The sequence below is a fragment of the Pan paniscus genome, chromosome 16 (genome assembly GCF_029289425.2).
Source record: "Pan paniscus chromosome 16, NHGRI_mPanPan1-v2.0_pri, whole genome shotgun sequence".
NCBI lineage: Eukaryota > Metazoa > Chordata > Mammalia > Primates > Hominidae > Pan > Pan paniscus.
Window position 1 is genome coordinate 76,100,706 of NC_073265.2, and position 24,127 is coordinate 76,124,832.

Sequence of the window (24,127 nt, forward strand, 5' to 3'; positions counted from 1 at the left end):
TAGCTGAATATTTTAGTGATCTTCTCTCAGTAAGCGATAGAATAACCAAAAAGAAAATTAGTATAGAGAACACCTGACTTAACTTATATATAGCAGTTCTTTTCAAAACAAAAGAATGTATATTCTTTTTGAGTGCACATCAAAATTTCTCCAGCATAGATCTTATAATAGGCTATTTAATAAATATCAATATATCTTAAGGGACTGAAACCATGCACAGAATATTCACCTACACAACAGAATTAAATTATAAATTAACTTTCATAAGAAATCTGGGATATCTCTGATTATTTGGAAATTAAACAATTTGTATCAAATTAACTTATGGATCAAAGAGGAAATCCAATGGGTAATTAGAAAATATCTTTAAGTGAATAAAAATTAAAACTCAATATGTGAAAATTTATAGTATGCAGCAAAAATAGTACACAGAAGGAACTTTGTAATTTATAATATTTAGAAATGCAGAAAGATCTAAAATCAAGAATCTAAGCATCCACATTCAGAAACAAGAAAAAGAAGTGCAAATAAATCCCAAAGTATAAGAAAGAACAAAATAAAAGCCAAAGTAAGATCAATGAAATAAAAATCATATGAACAATAGAGAATCCATAAAGAACATGCTTTTTATTCAATAATTCATAATTTGATTTCTTAAAATGGTCAACAAAATGATCATCATTTAGCTAGACAAAGAAAAGAAAGAAGATACAAGTTACCAAAATTGAGATTGAAAGAAGGGGCATCACTACAGATCTTACAAAGTAAAAATGAATATCATTAACAACTTTAGGCCAACAAGTGAATACATTCTTAGGAGAACACAGACTACCAAAACTGACTCAAGGACACACAGACAATCTGATGAGGTTTATTTTAAGTGGAAAGAAGAATTAGTAATTAAAACTCTTCTCACAAATGGAAGTCTAGGCCCAAATGGCTTTGTTCATACATTCTATCAAACTCTTAAGAACAAAATAGTGCTAATTATAAAAACATCCTTTCAGAAAATAGAGGAGAAACACTTGCCAACTCATTTTATGAGGTCTGTGTTATCCTGATACCAAAGCCAAAATGAGGACATCACAAGAAATGACAGCTACAGCCCAATATTTGTTATAAACAGACAATAAAGTATTATTCAGTGCTGAAAAGGAATGAGCTATCAAGCCATGAAGAGACATGGAAGAACCTTAAATGGATATTACTAAGTTAAAGAAAACAACCTGAAAAGGCTACATACTGTATTTCCAGCTGTATGACATTCTGGAGAAAGCAAAACTATGGAGACTAAAAAGATCGGGGTTGCCAGGAGTTTGGAAGGAAGGAAGGATAAATAGGTGGAACACAGGGGATTCTTAGGGCAGTAAAACTACTTTGGATAATACTGTAATATTGAGTACACATCATTATACATTTTTTCCAACCTATAAGAGATACAACACCAAAAGTGAAGAGAATCCTCATGTAAACTATAGACTTTGAGTGATGATGTTTCTATGTAGGTTCAGCAGTTACAACAAACCTACCACTCTGGTGAGGGATGTCAATGTTGAGGGAGTCCATGCATGTACAGGAGTGGGGGGCATATGGAAAATCTCTGCATCTTCCTTCTCAGTTTCGCTGTGGACCTAAAACTGCTTTAAATAAAGCCTTTTTATTTTTTTTTAAAAAGAGAGAGATACAACCTACGGAAGAAAAAAATGGTTTCACTTAAGTAAAAAGGAAAAGTCACTTAAACAATGTAAGAGTAAACTTTTGCAACGTGGTATGCCAATGTTAAATTAAAGCTATTTGCAAGTATTATTGATCACTTTAGTTGCAGGATATAGAAACAATATATTTATGTCTGTTTGACCAGCCCCCCAGGGGTCTGGACTAGCAGATTCTATTTATTTTAGCAAATAATTATGTAGTACCCTCTATGAGCAACATACTGCTCGATGTGTAGGGATTTTCCTGTGAATAAGACACAGACCTGCCCTCATGGAAATTCTAGGCTTCTGGGGAGATAGAAAACAAACAACTAATACATACACAATAATTCAGTTGTAATTGTAATGAGCACTTTGAAGGAACAAATAGATGGAGGGATTATAGGAAGGGAGGGACAAGAGTGGATAAGATGAAATCAATTAGGAGGCAATTGTAGAAACTCAAGTGAAGATAACATTAGCATTCTATTTCCCTTTTTTAGATGATTGTAAGTCTGGAGGCTATGTAGGAATTTAGAGATCATAGTGAATTATATTAATTATGCTAATATATTTATATAATATATAATTTATAAGATAATTAATAATTATAATTAACAGTTACATTTAACATGAGGATGGTAAGTACCAGAGAGAGTAAGAGATTTGCTCAATGTTCTAGAAATTAACAAAACTGCATCTCTTTAAAAACAATTCTTTCATTTGTATTCTCATTAACTTGTTATGGCTTCTCTACTTTCTCCCTGTAATTTGTCTGAAAGCCTAAGGCTTCACTGTTGTCTAATGTATGTAATTTTATACTATGTGTTAGTTTATGCATATTCTGCCAACACTAAAATGAGAGAATCCTTCTTGTTAATGTCGTAAAAGTTCTGGGACTAATTGCAGTATTTCTGCTGACTCAGAACTGTGTATACTATCAACTCTGAGTCATTGTCTTCTGGGGAGGAGGTCCAGTGGCTGGAAGATCCCTTTCTGTCAATCAGGGTGTCAAGTGTCTAGAGATGCCTTCTAAATGGAGATTAAGTAGTCATAAATAAAATATTTTTACCCCAAGAAAAGGTGGAACATATGAACCCAGAGAGGATGGATTTTCAGGAGTTTCATATTGATCAAGCCTCAGATTTTTGGCTTAGAAGATGAGACGAAAAAGTTCATTTTGGCAATTATATACTCTTAGGAAAGAAGTGAACTATATGTGCTTCTTCTCTAGAATCATCACTGGCCCCTTTGGCCTTGTGAAATAAGTGAACAGTCCCTAGTCTGACCCTGCTAAGTAACAGTGAGGCTGGATGTAGTCTGTAATTTTCAAGTCCCTGTGAAATCTGAGGCTTTCCATAGTCTCAACTCTTTCATGTATGAGGCCAAATGTATGTGTGCAGCCTTGGTCCACAGCAATACAGGAATTGAAAGATTATGGAGTTGGCCAGGTTGGCATTTGGATTCCTTTCTAGCAACTTTATGGTTTTCTGGACTTCAGCTATTTATTTCTAACTTTTTTTTTTTTTTTTTTTTGAGATGCTGTCTCACTCTGTCTCCCAGGCTGGAGTGCAGTGGCACAATCTCGGCACACTGCAAACTCCATCATCTGGGTTCAAGAGATTCTCCTACCTCAGCCTCCTGAGTAGCTGGGATTACAGGTGCCTGCCACCACATCCAGCTAATTTTTGTATTTTTAGTAAGATGGGGTTTCACCATGATGGCTAGGCTGGTTTTGAACTCCCGCCCTCAGGTGATCCACCTGCCGCAACCTCCCAAAGTGCTGACATTACAGGCATGAGCCACCGCTCCCGGCCTATTTCCAACTTTTCTAAGCCTGTTTCCTCATCTGCAAAATGATTTTTTAAAAGTGATAGCCATTTCTTAGGGTTAATAAATGATTTAAAGTAACGAGTATTTTATATATAGATGCTTAACAATGTTGAGAAGCTATTTTTATGACTATCCCTAGTCATCCACAACTAATCATAGTTTGATTTTTGTTTTTACTGTAGACTCTTCCCAAAATCCTTGATAAGCTAGCACCAGCATTCACAATGAGCAGCTGCAGCTTCCTCGTGGAGAAATCTCGAGCTTCCACGGCCCGGGTGGTGGTGTGGAGAGAGATGGGGGTGTCCAGAAGCTACACCATGGAAAGCAGCTACTGTGGCTGCAACCAGGGCCCTTATCAGGTATGTGAGGCTGCAGGACACCCATACTTTCTGTCCAGCAACAATACACAGAAATTACAGACAGCTCGTACCTGCTTTCTCACCTAAAAGGGGAAGAAGGCTCCAAGTAGAGTTTGGTCCTTCTCCCTTGCCTTGAAAAACTGGTTCAACAATTGCTTTCACCTGCAGGATCATCTATGTTGATCCTGGAAGCAATGCATGCATGCTTTCCAATTTGGTTCCTCAATCAGCTGCCCTCACTAGCAAGCAGCTGGGAGCCTCTCTTTGATGTGCATCCCCAACTTTTACAGAACCTCTGCTTGCCTGGCTCTGTTATATGCATAAAATTCTTGCCTTCTGCAACAAGTGGACTAGTTCTATGTACATCATAAAGGGCATAGGTCAGTGTGTAGATATTGTTGGTACATATATCTATTGCGTTTCCATCTTCTGCGTCAATCTAAATCTGTAGTTCTCTTTGTTATCCTGCTGTCTCCAGAGCACACAAAAGTGTGTGCATGGCGTGGGTCTCCCAGAATGAGTGGGTTTTGGACTCATATGCTAGTGTTGAGAGAAAGTGCTCTCGTATAAATCACATTCTTTCTACAGCTATATTAACTGCATGAGCAGCTGGATAGCTGCTACAGCAGGCTGTTCTGGCTGCTTTTCCCACTCCCCCATAGAGAAGCATAAATAAAGGACATTTTGACAGTGCCAGGGTAATAGATTCTTGTAAATTTCTTAGGCAAGCTGACAGACTGCTCCTCGGTGACTTCCATTCAACCCTAAGAATACCTGGACCTCCCCAGCATTAAGCTCATTGTGTTGGCTTTGATAGTCTCCTGGAACAGCTAGGAAGCACTTGGCACCTATGCAATCCTGAGCTTGTAGAAATCTGTTAGTTACCAAAGAGAGTACAGGGTGTGACAGGCAATGCACATTATCTAACTTCTCACGTAGTCGAAGATTTTTTTTAACTCAGAGCTACCGAACCACCCCTTTTGACTATCAATTCTGTCAAATAGCCACTTAGTCTAAAGACTTGTTTCAAATAATTGTTTTGTTACTGAATTAATAAATTCTTAGACTGAATTAATCCTATTCACCCACATTAATGTAAAAGAAGAATAAGAAGAGCTGAAATCATTGGATGAGCCTGAGATTGGGCATCAAGAGATCTCACTCTTTCACTTACCAGCAGTGTTGAAAGCTACTTACTTCTAGGAACCTATTTTTTTCATATGTCAAATGCAGATTTTAATAAGGACTCCTTTTATCCTACCGTACAAGGTTTTGTAAAGACTAAAAGAAAACATATATGTGAATATACTTGGAGGTTATATAATCAGGAATCTGTTCACTCCCTTGTCATTCAAAACGTATAAGATTGGAAAAAAAAAAGCTTTAAATATTGTGACTTTAAGGCCTTATGGACATAGGTTTGTGTCTCTCTCTGTACATGTGTCTTGATGGGAAGGGGCTTGTCATTTGTTTAAAAGACAACTCCATGTAACTCTTCAAAGATTTATTAGCTTGTGACTGTCATTGAGTTTGTTTCTCCAAGCACCAGTTCAAACAAACAGCTTCTAGTCACGTAAGTATCAGTGCCATTCACAATAAATCAGCTGGAAACTCAAAGTTCTCTGGAGCTGTTTGAAGATGAAATGACTCATAGGTTCAGGCCCTCACCAACTCTCTACTGTGCAGTGTACACAGAGGCTGTTGGAGAGGACAAAGAATGAAAGGGCTTACCCAGTGGATGGCCTTCAGGTATTGGAGCAGCATTTATCCTGTGAAATTTTCCAAATGGCTTTTGCATTGGGTCACTAGAAGGAATAACGGAGGGAGAACTGGCTAGAGAAAGCCCTAACAGTGCCAGACCTGGTTTTGGTTTAAGAATCCCATTCTCTATATGAAAAACACTTCTCCTAATGTATTAGTTTCCTCCTTCTCTTTGTTTTCCTGTCCTTACAAACATTGTTGAGTAACTGAGCAGAATCACAGGCAGTGATACTCACAGAGGATGGTGAGTAATTTTACATATGGGGGGGCCCACCCCATGGGAAGGAAGCCAGCCTGGAGTTGGGTGTTTTGGTGATTTTTGCGTAAGGTACATAATGCAGTCTATGAGCTACAAAGCAGTATAGAAATTTCCATCCTGAACATATTGCAAATGCTTTTTGTACATTGGGAAGCTGAGTCCCAGTTGAGTCTTGAGATTATTATTCTAAGGTCATCTTTCCATTTTTTGTTTAGCATTACCATTTATCCAAAAGATGGAGGATACTTAAATACACCCGTGAGAGGCATTCTTTCCTTCCTTCATAAGAATATAAATATTTTTGCAGTTTCTCTGGTTAATGCAGCTTTAAAGTCGTTCCAATCATTTCTCCCCCAGCACACTAAGTACCTGATTTGTAAGTATTGAAATGAAATATCATTCTTTACAGTGACATTTATATTGGAACTGCATTAAAGAACATAAGCTATTACCTTAAAATAATGATTATTAATACGATATTTCCTCTTCTATTTTCCAGTCTATAGTTGGCTAATTAGAAAAAGAATTATCCTGCTCTTGTTTCTTTGGGATACAGTCTCTGTTGCTAGGTCATACACTTAGATCTATAACTTGTATTTAACGTGGAAATCCCACCCACTGAGAGATTTACTTTACCTATTAGGGATGGGCCCAAAGCTATTGAGGCTGTTGAGGTAAAAGCCAAAATGAAATGATGCATCCTTTGGGGGCTCATTTTTTTAGAGGCATCCCGTCCATGTGGACAGCTGTGGGCTTCACACTGAGTGTTTGTGACCTGAGGTCACACACGTGGTGTGTTTGCATACACAAAGGCATGTGGCTGGGCCCCAGGGGTTGCTGGTAGCTTAGGAGGAGGATGTGAGTCCCTCTACCCAAGCAGGCTGTCAGCTTGCTCCTTGCAACACTGCTAACTTGGACAGCAAAGTGGATCTTAAAGAAGGACAGAAGATGGTAACTCAGCTGAGGTTCGAAGAGTGACTCAACTTGTGTTTAAATTCTCTACCTGCGAGTTGCATCCTTGTATTGTGGGACCTTCCTGCAGTGCATCCTTTCTACCACCCACAAGGGCTCCTTTAATAACACAAATCTACTCAAGTCACACTAATGCCCATAAGTGTCTTCATTGTGTCTCGATAAAATCCACCTCATCATCGTGGTGAGTAAGGCCTTTTACAATTTCTTCTTTCTTTTTTTTATACTCAATGCTTAGTATAGTATAAAGTAGGTATTAAAAATGTATGATGGCTGACAAGTGAGTAAGTAAGTGAACAAGTAAATAAATGGCAATTTCCAAGCCCTCAAATGATGATCCTCACTGTCCTTGGGTAAGTAGAAAAAGAGAAGAAATTATTGTGGTCCAAATGTGATCAGATGCCATTCTAAAATGGAGATATTAAGAGTCGTTGCAATGGGTAGAGCTGGAAAATGTGTGGGTGAAAGAAGGAAAGACACAAGAATGCAGGGCTGAGACCTCTCAGACCTGCCACTAGATATGGTTTGAGAGACAATAATCCACCCAATGGATTATTTCCCAGAGTAAGGCAATTCTAGTTCAGGTATGGAATCTCTTATGGACACATTCTAATAACAGATGATAATTAGGCAGAAAGACTTCCATCCATATACGTAGTAGATGCTGCAGTCCACCCTCAAGATCCCTCCTTAGGACCCAGGCACTCAATTTCCCCTGGTTGTTCACAGCTGTGTCTATAACCAGGAATTGCTTGTAACTAAAGGACCCCATCTTGCCCCAAAGCTATGGCTCCTCCCTACCTGCAGCCTACATCCAGTAGCTGATCTGTGGGAAAACAAAAGCCTTATCTCTGCTTCAGTTGGGATGACTCCAAAGGGCCATTCCAGCTCTAGATATCCCTATAGGATTAGCTGGCACCTCTGTTGTAATTCCCTTGTGGTTCAACCTCCCCCTCTGCCCAACTTTGTTTCCCTAGTAACTCACAGGTATTGTTACAGCAAGCACTCCCCAGAAGTCCTTCTATATGCAAATCTCAGCATCTCAGAGGCTGTTTCCTGCTGTAAACAACTTATAACAGTATTTCAAAAAGGCTTAGATTATAAAACATGCATGCTGGAACTAAGCACTTAAATTGTTGGAGATGGTTTAGTGGGGATGAGTTTCATATAGGAAATTCAATCATCGGAACTCCGTGTTCAGGGCTCCCAGTGGCCCTTCATTCACTCCACTTGCCTTAGCTGTTTAGGGAACAAAGCCCTCTACTACAAAACTAGAGACCGCAGATCAGAGCAGGGTTTCTTGCAGTAGCCCAGACTGTAGGCTGACTGTATTTATTTTCTGTGGCTGCCGTAACAGAATACCACAACCTGGATGGCTTAAAACAACATAAATCTGTTCTCTCACAGATCTGGAAGATAAAAGCCTGAAATCAAGGTGTAGGCAGTGTTATGTTCTCTCTAAAGGCAACTGTTTCGTGCCTTTCTTTAAGCTTCTTGTATTGCCAGAAATCCTTGGTGTTTTTTGGTTTGTCAATGCATCACTACAGTTTCTTCCTTTCTTGTCACATGGCCTTCTCTACTTGTGAACCTCTATCTCTGTGTCTCCCCTCTTCTTCTTATAAGGACACCAAACATACTGGAATAAGAGCCCACCTCACTCCAGGATGACTTCATCTTAACTTAATTAATTGTATCTGTAGTGAACCTATTTCCAAATAAGCTCATATTCTGACATTCTGATAAGGAGATAAATTTGGGCATTGGGCAAGATACTATTCAAGCTAATCAACTGGGTCACACAAGAAAACACAAAATTATCTCCAAGAATTAGGGAAGGTTTTTATTTCTGTCTCCATATTGCCCTGCGTTAAAGCCCTAAATATGTTATAACAGTTCTTATTTTCTCTCTACCTCATGATGAGGAAAATGAAACGTTTCAGATTTTCTTGGAACATCTTGGAAGACAAATTTGAGACTCATGGCATGTATGAGTGCTGATTAAGGCTGCTCCAGTATTATAATACACAATGTTAAGGTAGCGATAATGATAACAAACACATCTATCATACTTATTGTGTGCTAAGCCCTTTACATATCTTAAATTACTTCATGTCTGCTATTGTACAACAAAGCACTACAAAATCAGTTTCATTATTATTCTCATTATTCCTATTTTACAAATGAGACCACTGAGACAGAGAAGTTAAGTAACTTGCTCAAGGTCCCACAGCTAGAAGTTTTCTGAGCCAGGATTTGAAGCCAGACAGATATGTTACTGGGATCTTTGCTTTTACCTCGTGCTTTCTGTCTAATAGAATGTGGTTGGTAAAAGGGGACCTGGGCTTTGGAAGCAGGAGACCCACCTTCTGCACTTGGCTGTAATTAAGCAGATCTGCAGCAACAGGTGAGCCACTTAACCTCTCTGGGTCACAATTTTCTTATTTATAATAGGAAGACAGAATTGGAACTAAAAGATAGGTGTGGTTTCTGCTACATTATGTTGACCAAATTTTTTGCTGGGTATCCGAGGGACTTATGGATCACCCAGACCAGGGTGACCCAGTGTAATGTGAAGCCCTTAAAAATTTTATGCAATTTTTCTTTTTTTCTTGTACATTTTTTTAATATACTTTAAGTTCTAGGGTACATGTATACAAAAGGCAGGTTTGTTACATATGTATACATGTGCCATGTTGGTGTGCTACACCCATTAACTCGTCATTTACAATAGGGATATCTCCTAATGCTATCCCTCCCCCCTCCCCACCCCCGCAACAGTCCCCGGTGTGTGATGTTCCCCTTCCTGTGTCCAAGTGTTCTCATTGTTCAATTCCCATCTATGAGTGAGAACTTGTGGTGTTTGGTTTTTTGTCCCTGCAACAGTTGGCTGAGAATGATGGTTTCCAGCTTCATCCATGTCCCTACAAAGGACATGAACTCATCCTTTTTTATAGCTGCATAGTATTCCATGGTGTATATGTGCCACATTTTCTTAATCCAGTCTATCATTGATGGACATTTGGGTTGGTTCTAACTCTTTGCTATTGTGAATAGTGCCACAATAAACACACATGTGCATCTGTCTTTATAGCAGCAGGATTTATAATCCTTTGGTTATATACCCAGTAATGGGATGGCTGAGTCAAATGGCATTTCTAGTTCTAGATCCTTGAGGAATCGCCACACTGTCTTCCACAATGGTTGAACCAGTTTACAGTCCCACCAACAGTGTAAAACAGTTCCTATTTCTCCACATCCTCTCCAGCACCTGTTGTTTGCTGACTGTTTAATGATCGCCATTCTAACTGGTGTGAGATGGTATGTCATTGTGGTTTTGATTTGCATTTCTCTGATGGCCAGTGATGATGAGCATTTTTTCATGTGTCTGTTGGCGGCATAAATGTCTTCTTTTGAGAAGTGTCTGTTCATATCATTTGCCCACATTTTGACGTGGTTGTTTTTTTCTTGTAAATTTGTTTGAGTTCTTTGTAGATTCTGAATATTAGCCCTTTGTCAGATGAGTAGATTGCAAAAATTTTCTGCCATTCTGTAGGTTGCCTGTTTACTCTGATGGTAGTTTCTTTTGCTGTGCAGAAGCTCTTTAGTTTAATTAGATCCCATTTGTCAATTTTGGCTTTTGTTGCCATTGCTTTTGGTGTTTTAGACAGGAAGTCCTTGCCCATGCCTATGTCCTGAATGCTATTGCCTAGGTCCTGAATGGTATCACCTAGGTTTTCTTCTAGGGTTTTTATGGCTTTAGGTCTAACATTTAAGTCTTTAATCCATCTTGAATGAATTTTTGTATAAGGTGTAAGGAAGGGATCCAGTTTCAGCTTTCTACATATGGCTAGCCAGTTTTCCCAGCACCATTTATTAAATAGGGAATCTTTTCCCCATTGCTTTTGTTGGGTTTGTCAAAGATCAGATGGTTGTAGATGGGTGGTGTTATTTCGGAGGCCTCTGTGCTGTTCCATTGGTCTATATATCTTTTTTGGTACCAGTACCATGCTGTTTTTGTTACTGTAGCCTTGTAGTATAGTTTGAAGTCAGGTAGCGTGATGCCTCCAGCTTCGTTCTTTTGGCTTAGGATTGTCTTGGCAATGCGGGCTCTTTTTTGGTGCTATATGAACTTTAAAGTAGTGTTTTCCAATTCTGTGAAGAAAGTCATTGGTAGCTTGATGGGGATGACATTGAATCTATAAGTTACCTTGGGCAATATGGCCATTTTCATGACATTGATTCTTCCTATCCATGAGCATGGAATGTTCTTCCATTTGTTTGTATCCTCTTTTATTTCATTGAGCAGTGGTTTGTAGTTCTCCTTGAAGAGGTCCTTCACATCCCTTGTAAATTGGATTCCTAGGTATTTTATTCTCTTTGAAGCAACTGTGAATGGGAGTTCACTCATGATTTGGCTCTCTGTTTGTCTGTTATTGGTGTATAAGAATGCTTGTGATTTTTGCACATTGATTTTGTATCCTGAGAGTTTGCTTAAGTTGCTTATCAGGTTAAGGAGATTTTGGGCTGAAACGATGGGGTTTTCTAAATATACAATTATGTCATCTGCAAACAGGGACAATTTGACTTCCTTTTTTCCTAATGGAATACCCTTTATTTCTTTCTCCTGCCTGATTGCCCTGGTCAGAACTTCCAACACTATGTTGAATAGGAGGCATCCCTGCCTTGTGCCAGTTTTCAAAGGGAATGCTTCCAGTTTTCACCCATTCAGTATGATATTGGCTGTGGGTTTGTCATAAATAGCTCTTATTATTTTGAGATATGTCCCATCAATACCTAATTTCTTGAGAGTTTTTAGCATGAAGGGCTGTTGAATTTTGCCAAAGGCCTTTTCTGCATCTATTGAGATAATCCTGTGGTTTTTGTCTTGGCTTCTGTTTATATGCTGGATTATGTTTATTGATTTGCATATGTTGGACCAGCCATGCATCCCAGGGATGAAGCCCACTTGATCATGGTGGATAAGCTTTTTGATGTGCTGCTGGATTTGGTTTGCCAGTATTTTATTGAGGATTTTTGCATCAATGTTCATCAGGGATATTGGTCTAAAATTCTCTTTTTTTGTTGTGTCTCTGCCAGGCTTTGGTAGCAGGATGATGCTGGCCTCATAAAATGAGTTAGGGAGGATTCCCTCTTTTTCTATTGATTGGAATAGTTTCAGAAGGAATGGTACCAGCTCCTCCTTGTACCTCTGGTAGAATTTGGCTGTGAATCCGTCTGGTCCTGGACTTTTTTTGGTGGATAGGCTATTAATTATTGCCTCAATTTCAGAGCCTGTTATTGGTCTATTCAGGGAATCAACTTCTTCCTGGTTTAGTCTTGGGAGGGTGCATGTGTCCAGGAGTTTATCCATGTCTTCTAGATTTTCTAGTTTATTTGTGTAGAGTTGTTTATAGTATTCTCTGATGGTAGTTTGTATTTCTGTGGGGTCGGTGGTGATATCCCCTTTATCATTTTTTATTGCGTTTATTTGATTCTTCTCTCTTTTTTTCTTTATTAGTCTTGCTAGCAGTCTATCAATTTTGTTGATCTTTTCAAAAAACCAGCTCCTGGATTCATTGATTTTTTGAAGGGTATTTTGTGTCTCTATCTCCTTCAGTTCTACTCTGATCTTAGTTATTTCTTGCCTTCTGCTAGCTTTTGAATGTGTTTGCTGTTGCTTCTTTAGTTCTTTCAATTGTGATGTTAGGGTGTCAGTTTTAGATCTTTCCTGCTTTCTCTTGTGGGCATTGAGTGCTATAAATTTCCCTCTATACACTGCTTTAAATGTGTCCCAGAGATTCTGGTATGTTGTGTCTTTGTTCTCATTGGTTTCAAAGAACATCTTTATTTCTGCCTTCATTTCGTTATGTACCCAGTAGTCATTCAGGAGCAGGTTGTTCAGTTTCCATGTAGTTGAGCAGTTTTGAGTGAGTGTTTAATCCTGAGTTCTTGTTTGATTGCACTGTGGTCTGAGAGACAGTTTGTTATAATTTCTTTTCTTTTACATTTGCTGAGGAGTGCTTTACTTCCAACTATGTGATCAGTTTTGGACTAAGTACGATGTGGTGCTGAGAAGAATGTATATTCTGTTGATTTGGGGTGGATGTTTATGTGGACGTCTGTTAGGTCCATTTGGTGCAGAACTGAGTTCAATTCCTGGATATCCTTTTTAACTTTCTGTCTTGTTGGTCTGTCTAATGTTGACAGTGGGGTGTTAAAGTCTCCCATAATTATTATGTGGGAGTCTAAGTCTCTTTGTAGGTCTCTAAGGACTTGCTTTATGAATCTGGGTGCTCCTGTATTGGGGGCATATATATTTAGGATAGTTAGCTCTTCTTGTTGAATTGATCCCTTTACCATTATGTAATAGCCTTCTTTGTCTCTTTTGATCTTTCTTGGTTTAAAGTCTGTTTTATCAGAGACTAGGGTTGCAACCCCTGCCTTTTTTGTTTTCCATTTCCTTGGTAGATCTTCCTCCATCCCTTTATTTTGAGCCTATTTGTGTTTCTGAACGTGAGATGGGTCTCCTGAATACAGCACACGGATGGGTCTTGACTCTTTATCCAATTTGCCAGTCTGTGTCTTTTAATTGGAGAATTTAGCCCATTTACATTTAAAGTTAATATTGTTAGGTGTGAATTTGATCCTGTCATTATAATGTTAACTGGTTATTTTGCTCATTAGATGATGCAGTTTCTTCCTAGCATCGATGGTCTTTTCAATTTGGCACATTTTTGCAGTGGCTGGTACTGGTTGTTCCTTTCCATGTTTAGTGCTTCCTTCAGGAGCTCTTGTAGGGCAGGCCTGGAGGTGACAAAATCTCTCAGCATTTGCTTGTCTGTAAAGGATTTTATTTCTGCTTCATTTATGAAGCTTAGTTTGGCTGGATATGAAATCCTGGGTTGAAAATTCTTTTCTTTAAGAATGTTGAATGTTGGCCCCCACTCTCTTCTGGCTTGTAGAGTTTCTGCCGAGAGATCTGCTGTTAGTCTGATGGGCTTCCCTTTGTGGGTAACCCAACCTTTCTCTCTGGCTGCCCTTAACATTTTTTCCTTCATTTCAACTTTGGTGAATCTGACAATTATGTGTCTTCGAGTTGCTCTTCTCAAGGAATATCTTTGTGGCGTTCTCTGTATTTCATGAATTTGAATGTTGGCCTGCCTTGCTAGGTTGGGGAAGTTCTCCTGGATAATATCTTGCAGAGTGTTTTCCAACTTGGTTCCATTCACCCCATCACTTTCAGGTACACCAATCAGATGTAGATTTGGTCTTTTCACATAGTCCCATATTTCTTGGAGGCTTTGTTTGTTTGTTTTCACTCTTTTTTCTCTAAACTTCTCTTCTCCCTTCATTTCATTCATTTGATCTTCAGTCACTGATACCTTTTCTTCCAGTTGATCGAATTGCCTACTGAAGCTTGTGCATCTGTCACATAGATCTCGTGCCATGGTTTTCAGCTCCATCAGGTCCTTTAAGGACTTCTCTACACTGGTTATTCTAGTTAGCCATTTGTTTAATCTGTTTTCAAGGTTTTTAGCTTCTTTGCGATGGGTTTGAATTTCCTCCTTTAGCTCGGAGAAGTTTGATCGTCTGAAGCCTTCTTCTCTCAAATCGTCAAAGTCATTCTCTGTCCAGCTTTGTTCCATTGCTGGCGAGGAGCTGCGTTCCTTTGGAAGGGGAGAGGCACTCTGATTTTTAGAATTTTCAGCTTTCCTGCTCTGTTTTTTCCCCATCTTTGTGGTTTTAACTACCTTTGGTCTTTGATGATGGTGACGTACAGATGGGGTTTTGGTGTGGATATCCTTTCTGTTTGTTAGTTTTCCTTCTAACAGTCAGGACCCTCAGCTGCAGGTCTGTTGCGGTTTGCTGGACGTCCACTCCAGACCCTGTTTGCCTGGGTATCAGCAGCAGGGGCTGCAGAGCAGCGAATATTGCTGAACAGCAAATGTTGCTGCCTGATCGTTCCTCTGGAAGCTTTGTCTCAGAGGGGTACCCAGCCATGTGACGTGTCAGTCTGCCCCTACCGGGGGGTGCCTCCCAGTTAGGCTACTCAGGGGTCAAGGACCCACTTGAGGAGGAAGTCTGTCCGTTCTCTGATCTCAAACTCCATGCTAGGAGAACCACTACTGTCTTCAATGCTGTCAGACAGGGACCTTTAATTCTGCAGAGATTTCTGCTGCCTTTTGTTTGGCTATGCCCTGCCTCCAGAGGTGGAGTCTACAGAGGCAGGCAGGCCTCCTTGAGCTGCCTTGGGCTCCACCCAGTTTGAGCTTCCTGGCAGCTTTGTTTACCTACTCAAGCCTCAGCAATGGTGGGTGCCCCTCCCCAAGCCTCGCTGCTGCCTTGCAGTTCGATCTCAGACTGCTGTGCTAGCAATGAGCGAGGCTCCATGGGCGTGGGACCCTCTGAGCCAGGCGCGGGATATAATCTCCTAGTGTGCCATTTGCTAAGACATTGGAAAAGCGCAGTATTAGTGTGGGAGTGACCCGATTTTCCATGTGCCATCTGTCACAGCTTCCCTTGCCTAGGAAAGGAAATTCCCTAAGCCCTTGCACTTCCCAGGTGAGGTGATGCCTTGCCCTGCTTTGGCTCACGCTCGTTGGGCTGCACTCACTGTCCTGCACCCACTGTCCGACAAGCCCCAGTGAGATGAACCCGGTACCTCAGTTGGAAATGCATAAATCACCCGTCTTCTGCATCACTCACACTGGGATCTGTAGACTGGAGCTGTTCCTGTTTGGCCATCTTGGAACCCCAATTTTTCTTGAGTATGCACATTTTTCTAGGGAGAAAGTGCTCTGCTTTTAGAACCAATTAGGTAGTTTTCAAGTGACTTTGGCTGTTCTATCCACTATTTCCCCCTCTCCTTTTCATTTTATTCTGGCTGGTCTTTATTTCACCTTTCCAGAGTATACAAAGAGGGCTGAGAGGAATGTAATACATTAAGTGGCAGCTCTCCATCAGCAGGGGGAATAAGGAGCAGAGTAGATCTTCAGTGAAACAGCCAATTTTTTTTATAGCAGGGAACCTCCTAGGTTGCTTCCTTTTCTCATTTCACTTCCTCTTGACTTCTCTCCTTGTCTCATCAGAGAACCATGGCTCTCACACAGTACTTTGGACTTGCGCAGCCCAGATGGGACACTTCTCCTCCCTAAAAGTGTCCTGAGCTGCAGAATTGCCTCTGTATCAGGATACAGACACACACACACACAGATTCTTTCTCTCCAACACACAAGTATATGTATATATCACACATATATACACAAACATGTATCCATATCAATGGTTTTTAATAATAGATGTATACAGGAAAGCAGAGTTTATTGTTTAATATGGGCTCCTGTGTCAGATGTAGAGTTCCAGGGAGAGCTCTACATTTCACAGTTGTGACCTTGAGACGGTTCCTGACTTTTATGAGCTTTAGTGGTAGACATGGTGCTCCTCATAGTTCCTACTTCACGGAGATGCTATAAAGACTGAATGAGCTACTGCCTACAAAACATTTGTCACCATTTTCATAGTAAAAACTCAGTACATGTTTACTGTTTATATTTTTATTGATTAACAGGATCATTAATGGTGGTTTTCTTTTTCGATTTTAGATAAAGACACTTAGGCTCCAACTCTTAACCATAATCATTTTATTCTAACCTTCCTAATTAGAAACTTTGGGGTCTAAGATTAAGACTCTGAGCTTTTATGAAGTGTAATATACAGCCAGTGTTGAGAACCACAGATTTTGGCTTTCGTAGACACTAATATCCATATACCTGTATTTATAGGCTTAGCTACATCAAAGTAATGTCTATATGTATCATTTAGACATTTCTTTTATTATCCACTCATTTATTCTATCTGTCAAAATTCCTGTGCTGCCTAATCTATGTTTTAGTTAATTTGTATGTGAAGTCCCAGAGAAGGGAAGGGGAAGAAGACAGTTTGTGAGCCTTCTTCTAGGAGAAGAGAAAGAAAAGCATGAGGAGTTGAGGCAGGGAAGGAAACAGATTTAAATTTCTCCAAGATTGCTGAATTTAAAAGTCTATTCTAATTATGAGCACAACTCAAAAATATTTTAGATCACTATTCTCAGAATCATTTTTACAGGTAACCTTTAGAGGAATATAATTTTGATCTTTTTTTGATCTTTGAATAGGGGGAGGAGGTGTCTTTCTTTCATTAATGTAATCTGAGGAGAGATTGAGGACCACCTCAAACTTTAGTGTGCATGAGAATCACTTGTGGAGTTTAGAAATTGCAAATGTTTAAATTGCAAGAAAGTCTGAACTCTGTGTCCAGCGATATCTTGATCTGGGGCATGGTCCAGGAATCTACATTTTTTTCAATTGTCCCTGGACATTCAGAGCCCAGCTGCCCAGAGACCAGTTACTGAGAGACTGAGGCAGGATAGTCAGACCAGAGGTAAAAGGTAAGATGGTTTTGAGACAAGTTTTTGTTTTTCTTCTCTTGCTTCTGATCTTCTTTGGGATAGAAAATTCCCCATGGCTTTTGTCATGAAGTCTCAAATTCTGCTTCTGCTCCCACTTTTACTTTTTTTTTCTTCATCCATGCTTTTAGGTAATTAGCTTAATTCTACTACAAGAAACTGTCTAATATCCCATTGAGAGTTTAAAGATGTCTTTGTTTCGTTGTTTTCTCTAGCTCCTGGGACACTCCCAGGTCAGGGTATTTTAAATCAGTATCTTTGAACAGTCCTCTTATGTGGACTTTCAAAAGTTTAAGAACAGATATATACAAAATTATTTCTTGGCTATGTGTAAGTTTTCTGGGGAGAATACCTGTATTTCTAAAGGTGTTCTTAAAAGGATGAGCAACGCCCCCAAAAAGATTAAGAGATCATGCCTTAACTTATTGATTCCAGGATCTCTAGAGGGCCCTTCACAGTCTCCTAGTTTTTGCTCTTAAATCAGCTCAGAAGTGCTTGGCTTGACTTTGTGAAAATCAAATGGAGGCTGTAAATCCCTGACTATTTCTGCCTACTTATCAATTAGCACAAGAAGAATGAAGCATCTCATTAAATGTGTATTGGATTAAGCAGTCTAAATCTTCTGTGACTGCATAGGATGCTAATCTTCTTAGGATGCTCTGTCTCACAAGTGGTGGTATAGACCCTGGAGCAGAGCATCAGCAGCATCTGGGATTTGTTAGAAATGCAGACTCCCAGGCCCCACCTACTGAATCTGCATTTTAACCAGATCTCCAGGTGATCCATGTTTCCCATAAATTTGAGAAACATGGATTTTGAACACCCTTGGTCAAAGAGGTGAGGTAGATTGGAAAGAGTGAAGGGTCAAGCATAGGAAATTGGGGAGCTCCAACTTTTCTGTTAAGGCAAGGACATTGTTCCCAGAAATTTTTTTTTAATGACAATGAGATGCTGTATGTATGATAAATATGATTTAAAAGTTGAAAATAAATAATTCCTAGTATGAGATACTTTGTTGATCTATGCCAACATTTTTAATGTTACATAAACTGTTTTTTTTTCACTCCCATATTCTCTAATACCTTTCCCTTCTCAAAGTCTTGGAAAAGAGGACAATTTTCCAAATGCCTGTTTTGCCATTGGAATGCCATTTTATTTCTTTGAAAATACAAATATGAAATCCAGATGCTGCTGGGCGCAATGGCTCATGCCTGTTATCCCAACAATTTGGGAGGCTGAGGTGGGAGAATAGCTTGAGTCCAGAAGTTTGAGACCAGCCTGGGCAATATGGGCAGACCCATCTCTACAAAAAAATTTAAAATCGGCCGACCATGGTGGCACGTGCTTGTGGTTCCAGCTACTTGGGAGGCTGAGGTTACGGTGAACTGAGATCATGTCACTGCACTCCCAGGCAACAGAGCAAGACCTGTCTCAAAGAAAAAGAAAACAAGGAAAAAAAAAAAAAAGAGAGAAATCCGGATGCTAATCTATCATTTTAGTAGAAATACTATTTGGACCATTTATGTTGACACTCTGTCATTCCTTATTAACTGCAATTCAAGTGATGCCTTGCTGTTGTCTTTTTTGTTTTGTTTTTAGAAAAACTTCTTCGGATATGATCTCAAAGCACACTATGAGCAGTTTATTAACTCACTGCAGTCTTAATTATGTAGTAAAATATTGTCCTCATTCTGTTGCCCTCAGTTCTATAATGTCTGTCAGCATCATGATAGAATATTAAAAGGAATTAAATAAAAATCAAGAGGCAGAGATGCTAATAAGGTTGCCAGCAGGGATCTTTCCTGGGATTAGAAAAGCCCTGGGAACCATGAAATTTAAATGCCCATTGTAGAAAATTGTTCCTTCTATGAAAAATAAGGAGGAGATCTGGCACTTGGGATAATCCTATGAGCCTCAAAGGACCTATGATCTTTTAAAAATAATTTGAGTTTAAATGACAAAGAAGAAGAAAAGATGGTTTATCTCTGTAAATCTTACTCTCCCATGTGACTGTTGTAAATGCATAAGCCAGATACTCTTAAAGAACAGACAAACAAAATCAAAGAAAGCATTGACTTAATCCAGAGTTTTATTTATCTTGTAGTGTAGGGAAAAAGGATTGACTCAACCTGGGATGCTTGGAGTAGCATTTCCATACAAATGTTCTGAGAAGGGCAGAGTCCAGGATATGAAGAGTTGTCATGGGGTATTCTCTCTGTATAAAATGGGGTGCACCCCAAACCATAATATCCCCTTTGACTATTGATACCAGTGGGCTGGGGGAGGTCCCCAAACACTGGTAGGACCTTGAACCCAGCTATTGTCCAGGCTCTTGACACCATCCTGAGAAGGAATTCAAGGATGAGTCAGAAAATAGGGAAAGTACAGAGATTTATTGCAAAGTGAAAAGTACACCCTCAAGAAAGGGGAGGACAGGCACACTCAAGACAGAGTCATGTGCAAAGACATTTACAGCTGCTACCTTTATGGGTTTTTCTTTAATCAAGGGGTAGAATATTCATAAAGATTCCTGGAAAAAGTGGGAATTTCTCAGAACTATGATGCCACCCATTTTTACACCAAATATGGGTGTTCCTCGAACTGTCATGGTGCCCATGAGTGTTAATATGTTAATGAGCATATAATGACATTCTAGGAGAAACCTAGGTCAAATCCAGCACCATGTTGGATCTAGTCGGTCTTAGCGAGCTTGGTCCACAAACTATTTTTCAGGGTCTTTTTCAGCCCCAGCTTGTGCAGCTATTTCAGGTTTCCTTTTGCTATTCATGTTTTTATGGGATCTTTGGGGTGTCGCTTTTCTGGCTGGAAACCTCTGTGGCTGGAGGCATCTTTGCCCAAGTTTTGCTGGGGCCCTCTGGGCTTGTTCCGCTCACTCGACCTGGCAGGCTGGACTTGGCTCATGCTACTGGCCTGGATCCCATGCCTGCCAAGGGAGAGTCAAGCATGGAGCAGTGAGGGGTGTGTGAGCAGCATGCGGGCTGGCCTGTGAGCAATTTGTGGTCTGGCCGTTGCACAGTCAGACACGCTGGCTGATGCTATAGGGTGGGCAGCTCCAGGTGCTGGCATGGACACAGGCTCTTGGCTGAGCTGCGGCTGGACCGGGTACACTACAGGCAACTTCCCTGGCTGGCACTGGGGAATATGGTGGCACCCTAAAGTTTGGAGATGCCAGGAACTGCTGGGGGCCCCAAAGATGGAGTCACATCCCTGGCCCAGGGAGCTCCCAGGTCTGAGATCCCTGAAGGGCCACAGCTCTTCTCTTCTGCTCTTCACTCCCAACATGGCAAGCAAGGGGCATGTTTCAACCCTGTTTGTGTTACAGATCTTTCAGCCTCACCATTCAGCAGGTCCCGAGTTCTTGTTCTGCACCCAGGAAGAATGAGGTTCACAGACAAGTGGAGGGTGAGCAAGATGAAGAGGAGCATTATTGAGCAATGGAATAGCTCAGAGGGCCCACAGTAGGCAGCTCCTCTCCATAGTCAGGGTGTCCCAACAAGTGTGCATCTCTTAGTAGAGAGGATACTTGCTCTCTGCAGCTGGTTGTCCCATTGTTTCTTCAGCTCACAGCAGAGAGGGTGGTTCCTCTCTGCTAGGCAGGTCATCCTGATGAGTGTCCAGCTCTCAGCAGAGAAGGTAATTCTTCTCTGCAGCTGGTCATCCCTTCATCTCCCCCTTGTTTCCTATCCTGTCTGTCCTCTGCTCAAGTCAAGGGATGGGGTGTTTATTGGCCTCAGAGGGGAGGAAGTGGGTGCTGATTGATCCATGAGCAGTCATGGGTGGGCCCAGGCAAAAGCACCACAAGCTCCCCCTCTGGTCTGGGGGTCTCATGGCCCAGCCCCCAGGCTTCAGGCCCTCCCTGGCTTAAAGGTGAGGCTTCACTAGGGACCTGCCTCCTTCGCCCAGGAAACTGCCTCCTGCCACTGTTCTCCACACCCAGGCTGTTCATGCTAAGGGAAGCCTGAAGGCCAGCACCAGCTGTCCTCAGCACCCCCTTAGCCTCCCTCCCATGCTTGTTGGTGCACAAAGTCCTGAGGGGGCCAAGCCGGCAGGCGTCAGGCATGTCAGCTCTACCCCGAGTATGTGCATATCTGGCCAGGCTGTGACATTGCCCAGGCTCAGCCCTGACTTTATTCTGAGATTGGAGTGGGCGTTGACAGTGGGGAGAAGCCAGGCAGTGGGAGCAGGCACTTCCGGGCCCGCAGGGGGAAGTGCCGGCTCCCTTCCTGGGCCCCCAAGAGCACAGAGATGCCCGGTTCCTGAGCCATGGCAGGGAGGCTGCAGCTGCATCTGTGGAGCTCCCGCTCTGCCAAATCAGAAGGGGCGAGGCTCTCACTTGTCCCTGGTTCCCGCTGGCTCCATGGAGTGTGCAGCCCAGGCCACACCTCCTTGCAGTCTGGGGTGGGGGCTCCAGGTCCTCGCTGGGTCCCTCTCTGAGAGTTCCTCTGTGCCATACCATGCTGCTCTCCTGACGGCTGGCAGCTCAGCCCGGCCCCATCGTGGCAGTTGCCGGGGTGGCAGGCTCCAGGAGGCTCCCAGAGGCAGGCTCTGGAGACTGTCCGCCTCCTGCCTGCACCGTTCCCGCAGTGGTGGTTGGTGAGAGCAGCAACATGGGGACAGGGGCCAGAGCTGCGGAGGCTCTGGGCCTAGGAGTGGGTCCTGCCCAGTCACGCAATGTTGGGGGCGGTGCAGTCGGCTGCCTCGGGGTACAGGGCACAGGAGTCCAACCATCGCCACAGCTGCTCCCGCAGCTTCTCCAGCTGCCACCGCCTGCGCTTCGCTGCTTCAGCCAGCATGATGGCAGTGGCTGCTCTGGACGGCCCGCCCCTGCCATCAGTGTGGCACTGCTGCCTGGAATTTTCTATTCTCCTGTGACTGCCCTGTATTATTTCTGTCTCACTGTAAGAGGCAAATGACGATTCAAGTCTTCAACAGTCTTCACCATTTCTGCAATCTAATAGAGCAGCCTTAAGAATCATCTCTATTTCTAACAGTAAGCAATAATTCTGTTTATATGCCTGTATTCCCTAAATGTAAATGAGAACGTTTTAGAATACCTTGAATCCTGTTGTTAGAAGCCAATAATTAGAGGTTTTTATATAAATGTTTGTTTCATCAATTAGTCAATATATATTTACTAGTTATCTACTTTGTTTTAAGCTGAAGTTTGTGACTGGGTTTATTATATACAACTAAAAGCACATAACCAAGGGCAGATAATAGCCATTTCATCTACATTCTTCATTCATTCTTTCTTGCATTATCCATTCAAGAAACGTTTTCCTTTTTAAATCCTGCAATATGTTAAGTGCCAAGAATATGACAGGGAGTAGAACTGACAACTTCCATGTCTTCTACAGTTTATAGTCCAGCCACAAAGGCAGATAAGTAAGTAAGCAATGACAGCAGAGTATGGAAAGAAGTGGGTGCCATAAGAGAACACAGAAGAAGGACATGATGATTTAGGCTTCCGGAAATGTTGGTTGTGTATGTGTGTGTGTATGAAACTGGAAAAGGTAACATTTGGTAAAATAGAAGATCATTCTTTGAAAGTAGGGCAGGGTCAGGAAGTCCTTGATTTCTCTTTCATCCTACTTCCTCCTCCTTTCATATTCTAATCTCCCCATAGAACTGCATGCCAGGGTATGCATCCTGCTGGATCTGAGTCCGCTGGAATATGTAAGAACATGATCCTCCTCCTTATTCCAACATGCCCTCTTTAGGAGCATGCTGAAATGTACTGCTGGTATTTCTATGAAGCTTATAATTAACTACACCTCCCCGAAGGCAGACAGAATCGGAAAGATACAAAATGTTTCAAACTCCTCAGACTGATAAAGAGTAGTAAAATTTAAATAGGGCCCATCTTAATTATTTTGTTCCAAATGGAATTCTGGCTATCTACCCCCAAGTATTCCTGAAAACAACAAAAATCACAATAATAAAAATACTTTCCCTTTTCAAAATGATGTATAATTTACAAAACATTTTCATAAACTTTATTTTCTCAGATAAGACAGAAAACTACCAGAGACCAAACAAACAAACAAACAAAAACCATGAAAGTGAGAGATAGGGCAATGGAAAGGAGTGCAGAGTGTTGCATTGCTGCAATGGTCAAAGCAGTCAAGGAGGTCCACTCAGCTATGTGGGCTATTGCTGGATAGGCTGTACATAGTTGAAAAGGAAGGCGAGAGCATTTATCTGCATGCTGTGCACCACCCTACCTTCCTGTTTCCTGTTAGTCCAAGTATGTACCCAGAAGGTTAAACTGACATGTTCAGGTTGCACCATCTGGTCCCTTCTGCAGCCACTCATCCAAGTCCAGAAATGGTGGGAGAAGCCAGAAACTTGAGGTGGAAGGATGGTTGGCTTGGCTCTCTAGGAGCAGCAAAGAAGAAGGTCCTTTTAGGAATTTGACTGGTCAGTCCCAAGGGGTGCAACAAGGGCCCAACAAGAACTGGTGGCACCTAAGGCAAAGTTCATAACTGGGGATCCAGGAGCTGACATATCTGAAGGAATCTAAGGAGATACATAACATATGTTCTATACAATTCTTAAAAGTTTTTTTTTTTTGTTTTTTTTTTTTTTTTTTTTTGTGATGAGGTTTTGCTCTTGTCACCCAGGCTGGAGTGCAATGGTATGATCTCGGCTTACTGCAACCTCCACCTCCCAGGTTCAAGCGATTCTCCTGCCTCAGTCTCCTGAGTACCTGGGACTACAGGCAAGCACCACCACTCCTAGCTAATTTTTGTATTTTTAGTAGAGACGGGGTTTCACCATGTTG

General features: G+C 41.3%; 1 protein-coding gene across 1 annotated transcript in view; it reads left to right on the forward strand.

The window, feature by feature from the left end:
* Window positions 1-24,127, forward strand: part of AGBL1 (AGBL carboxypeptidase 1) — a 595,764-nt gene that overhangs the window by 471,585 nt on the left and 100,052 nt on the right. Inside the window, exon 21 of the mRNA XM_055098914.2 lies at window positions 3,710-3,886. Within this exon, the coding sequence (XP_054954889.2) occupies window positions 3,710-3,886 (177 nt within the window). The remainder of the gene's footprint in view (window positions 1-3,709; window positions 3,887-24,127) is intronic.